This window comes from Gadus morhua, chromosome 16, assembly GCF_902167405.1.
Source record: "Gadus morhua chromosome 16, gadMor3.0, whole genome shotgun sequence".
Classification (NCBI taxonomy): Eukaryota; Metazoa; Chordata; class Actinopteri; order Gadiformes; family Gadidae; genus Gadus; species Gadus morhua.
The window spans coordinates 26,536,340-26,541,697 of NC_044063.1; the positions used below are offsets into that span (position 1 = coordinate 26,536,340).

A 5,358-nucleotide genomic window follows, 5' to 3' on the forward strand; every position below is an offset into this window, starting at 1 on the left:
GTGCGAAGAGTCACGTGGGACACAAAGGGGCTGGCATTAAACATGACGTCAGAACGCGTCAATGGTCTGTCATGTGTGTTTAGGATGGACCGAGCGACCCATTGGCATCATCTTGTGGTGCAAAGGCCACATACATTTATATATTGATAGTTGGAATTAATGATTGCTTTTTATTCTTAGTAAATTTAAAGATACTTGCAATAACATACTTATAGATTACATGATTGCATGTTCACAGCTGTGTTTTAGTTGTATTGGCCTGCAAACAAACAACTGCACATAAGACCTCATAGGTGCTAACAAACGCTGTATTCTTGCTCAGAACCAGTAGAATTGCAGGGAATCAAAGTTTCCATTGAACTGACATTTTAATGGAGCAGTGCTGCTATGTTCGAGCTCCTTGCTAATGTTCATTAAATATTTGTTAGTACCGATCTATAAATATCACATGTCACAGAATGGATTCTGAATGGCGCCACTGCTGCTAAATTGACATAAAGAAAGGTACTACAGCATTGCTTTCTCCTCCCTTTCTTCCTTCCTTTCTTCCTTCCTTTCTTATTTCCTATTCCTTATTTTCCTTCCTTCCCTTATTCCAAATCTCCACACTCCCCTGGTTTTTCCTTCCCTCTTTTGACTTCTTCCTCCTACATTTTCCTGCCATCTCCTCTGTGCTAAGGAGGAGGGACGTAGGCCAATTAGAGGATAGAAATAAGGAATAAACTCTCCAACTCAACAAAAGGGACACATAAAAAGGATACCCCCCACCATGAATAATTTAAACTCTTCAGTGTAGGGCCACCTATACATGGCTAATTACAATTAAGAATGAGTATGAACATGACTCTATTTCAGGGCCAAGGCGATGTAATCGCTCAATTTGACCAGAACCACATTTAATTGAATTTATACCCAGATGGAGGATGAGGATGCAATGTTAGACACTTATCACTCTGAAATTGTCGGCAAAGGCTCTAGAGCAGAACACAGCAGAGAGATAGAGAGAGAGAGAAAGAGAGAGAGAGAGAGAGAGAGAGAGAGAGAGAGAGAGAGAGAGAGAGAGAGAGAGAGAGAGAGAGAGAGAGAGAGAGAAAGAGAGAGAGAGAAGACAAACTGATCATTATTATTGTTGTCACTAATGAATGCACAATGTATGTTATAAAGCCAAAACTATTGTATTGAGTATAGGAAAGACAGATAGAGAAAGTGATAGAGAGTGAGGGAGGCCGAGAGATCACATGTTGAATCAATGTTTCACACCTTTTGACATTTGAGGAATAACATACAATTTTTATTGCAAGATTGAGAATAGCATCAAATATCTGAATAGTCGTCAAGATGCTTTCAAGTTGTCAACGCGATGGAGATGAATAATGCTTTTCCACCTGCTTCCTCCTCCATCATCTGGCCGACAAACCAACAATGCATCAGAAAGACTGGCACTTTGAGAGACTGACAGTCCTGCAACCCAACCTTGACATAACTCCAGTCGTTTTAGGGCTTTACCCTCACAAGTCCAAGGCGGGACCGTGGCACCGCTGAGCCGCTAAACAGCCTGGTACTTGTAGTGCGACGGTCGCCAACATGTTTCATGTGTACATGCGTAAGAACTACACTTCCCCAAATGTGTCATCGTGAGCTCCCGCTCCTATTGGCTGGCCGCTGCAGCCGCAGCCCCAGAGAATGAATGAAATTGAAATAGCTGGTACATTACATGTACAATACCGGCCACCGCAGTGTTGCATTCTATCATACTATACCAAAATGGCCACAGCGGTACAGAACCCCCTCAAATCGTAAGTAGACTCTATTCCTAATATTTTGCATTTGGAAATCTTATCGCGCAAAGCAGGTCAGTGCAGTTGGGAAACAGTGCCAATAATTCATTGGTATTTGCGCTATACAATATAGACATTTAAAAAGAGAAAAAATAATGATATGGGTTCATGTTAGTGGAGGATTCCTGGGAAAGTTATATATCTGGTTGTGGTGTTTATTGTGTGCGCGGATGATGGTGTGTCTATGTGTGTGTGCATAGAGAGAAGCGCTCCTCAGCCGATCAGGATAAGCATTTCCCTGAGCCAGCAGCGATCGCATGTGTGAGGAGATAGCCTATGGTGGAATGTGAGAGAGGGAGAATTGGGTGACCCGGTATGTCCCTTGTTCATTCCGCGAGCCAAGATCACGGTCAGCCAAAGCGGGAACGGCGAGGGGACCGGGGGGGAAGCGTGTCTAGGTTTTATTCTAACAGCCAATGACCACATCCTAGTGGAGGAGGCTGTGATTTGGGTCCCTGTGTGTGTCCATTCAGGCAGAGGGAAACAGGTAGGCAGAATGAAGCCGGCGGCCAAACCGAGAGGCTGCCTTATAGGTGTTGACAACTATTCTGCAACAATTGCGTCAATATAATATAATGTAACCAAATAGAATATAACATAACATAATAGAAACGCAATTCCGTCAACTCCGTGACTTTATCCCCGGTGCATGATAACAATAAAACAAACGCAGTGATACAAAATGCATGGATTGCATTTGCTCGGTGCTAAAACGGGTCTTGGAGGAAATGTTGCATCCACCGCAAAGTTCCAATGCATGCGATTCCTTTGTGCTGTTTTCTCCCCCTGATCGTTTACAATCGTTTCAGCGCGCGGCGCGGAATGCAGACGCCTGCTGCCCGCGTGGGCACGCGGCCAGGAGGGCTCTGATGTGCGTCTGTCAGCGTGTAGGATAAATACAGTCATACATCCAAAAAGAGCTTCGATGTTATCTTCAATACGAAGATACACTTTCATTCACCTTGGCCAGTTTGAAACAATGGAAACAACACATATTTTAAAACAAAAAGGGCACCAAGCGAGGCTGTACCTGGACAGCGATAGTGCGATACAGGCTTTATAGTATACACACAAGGCTTTGGGCTGCTGCCTGCCAACATCGCTTTCCCTTCTGTCTGTGTCCGCCAGCCTATCTGAGGTGGAGAAACAGACGACATTTCGTGCTGGAAATCCATGAACGGCGCGAATACGTGCTCGCTTTGAAGAGCACTTCACGTGCATGAGGAGCAGCACGCGGAATATCGGAATGTCAATGTCGTTCATTGGTTAATGGCACACGGACCTGATTGGCTGTGATGACATTTACAGAATTTGTGTTTTTCTAAAGTTATGAAAGAGCCTCCAATACAACTCTACATTTTTGGATCGATTCAGGATTACAATTAACAATTTGCAAATGATGAACTCACTATAATGTATTTGATTCCAAGAGTCAATAAAAGTTAAAAAAAAAAAAAACGTCCCCTCTCCTAACCTCCCGTCTACTCCCCTATCCTCCCCGTCTCCTCTCTACCCCTCCACTCCCCTCCCACCTCCTCTCCACCCCTCCCATCTCCTCCCCCTCTCCTCCCCTCACCTCCCCTCTCCTCCCCTTCTCCTCACCTCCCCTCACCTCCCCTCTCATCTCCTCTCCTCTCCTCCCATCTCCCCCCCCACTCTCCCCCTCCCCCCCCCCCCCCCCCCCCTCCCCTCCCCTCTCCTCTCTTCACGGCAAAATGCCACACATCTTTGACGCAGGTTTACTTGTAAAGCGTATTTTTTTCACCTGCTAAGTCCTCAATACAATTAATTTAAGATCTGGTCAGAATGCAAAAAGGCCGGCGTATCTATGCCTTCTAGGTTGGTCTTGTGTGTTCATGATCGAATCCATAATGTTCTTGCAAGCTCATTAAAGCTCTGTAATGTGAAAATTAGATTTTTATTCAGCAGATGTAAATAAAGCATTACTCTAAGTGGAAGCGTAACTGTAACTGAGTACAGATAGACTGGAGTCTGTGAGTGTGTGTGTGTGTGTGTGTGTGTGTGTGTGTGTGTGTGTGTGTGTGTGTGTGTGTGTGTGTGTGTGTGTGTGTGTGTGTGTGTGTGTGTGTGTGTGTGTGTGTGTGTGTGCGTGTGTGCGCGTGTGTGCGTGTGTGTGTGTGTGTGTATGTGTGTGTCTATGCATGTGTGTGTGTGTGAGTGTGTTTGCATGTGTGTGTGCATGTGTGTGTCTGTGTGTGAGTGTGTGTGTGCGTGTGTGTGTCTGTGAGTGTGTGTGTGTGTGTGTGTGTGTGTGTGTGTGTGTGTGTGTGTGTGTGTGTGTGTGTGTGTGTGTGTGTGTGTGTGTGCACTCATCTGCGCTCACCAGAACATTTGAAGGTTCATTTGCGTGTTAAGCTAAATGAGTAGAGGAGTGAGCAGTTCGCTCCACTCCACTGGTCATTTCCTACCAGTCTCCTCTCTCTCTCTCTCTCTCTCTCTCTCTCTCTCTCTCTCTCTCTCTCTCTCTCTCTCTCTCTCTCTCTCTCTCTCTCTCTCTCGCTCTTTCTCTCTCTCTGATGGATTGTAGGCATGTGTTTAAACTCTATCTTCTCTCCTTTTGCTGATGTCTCTCTCCTACCCTCTGTTTCGTATTCCTCCTCCTCCTCCTCCTCTCTCTGTCTGCATGACGCTCTGCCTTCCCTCATGTGCCCCCCCCCCCCAAAAAAAAAGAAACCTGTCCTCTCCTCACCCTGTGTATGGTATCTTTCACATTCCCATCACACAGAGAGAGGGAGACAGAGAGAAGAACAGAGATAACGATGTGGCCCATCATTATGTCTCTCCGTCCATCACTTTTTCCAGCCCCCCCCCCCCCTCCCTTATCCAACATTTGTTGTGTTTATTTGGCCTCCCTTTCCAATCCCCCTCCCCCAGCCGCCACACCTCCTCTGTGCCAAAGCTCTTCTCTTTAGTGAGTCAAGCCATGTCAGGGCAGTATACCCCTCTGCAGAGGAGCTGGAACAGAGCAAAGCTATACTGCAAGACAACAGCTCGCATCGGCAGCACTGCTGTTTGTTCCGCTGATACACAAACGTATTCTGTGGTCTTTATTTGTGTGTATGTATTTTTTTAAGAACAATTATATATAAATATATATCTATATCTATATATCTCAATCCACCTTTTATAAAATATATCACCATGACAGATATAAATAATCTTGAGTGAAGTGGACTTGCAAAGACAGTACGTGTGTGAGTGAATGTGGAAAGAAGTGGTGAGTGTTTTCACCAGGCTTTTCCCGTTTATGTGTGCGTCTGCTGGTCGGATAATAGATGCTGAAGATACAACAGTGTTATATTAGTGGCTGGTGCTGATGACAGCTCCCAGCATGCAATGTTATTTCCTGACTAAGCATCACTAAATTACTTCCATGTAATAAGGAACCAGACCCTCTGAGCATAAGCCCAGTGTGACTGTAGGACAGAGGAGGAGGGGGTGGGACGTACAACCATCTAGAGCGTTCCTTTATTCCCCCCCCCCCACCAGCCCCTTCCCC

At 45.6% G+C, this 5,358-nt stretch overlaps 1 protein-coding gene across 1 annotated transcript in view; it reads left to right on the forward strand.

Annotated features, from left to right (window-relative positions):
• Positions 1 to 1,591: 1,591 nt before the first annotated feature.
• The window catches only part of dpf1 (double PHD fingers 1), a 47,530-nt gene continuing 43,763 nt past the window's right edge, over positions 1,592 to 5,358 (forward strand). The window contains 2 exon segments of the mRNA XM_030337288.1: positions 1,592 to 1,643; positions 1,646 to 1,796. Coding sequence (XP_030193148.1) covers positions 1,592 to 1,643; positions 1,646 to 1,796 — 203 coding nt within the window.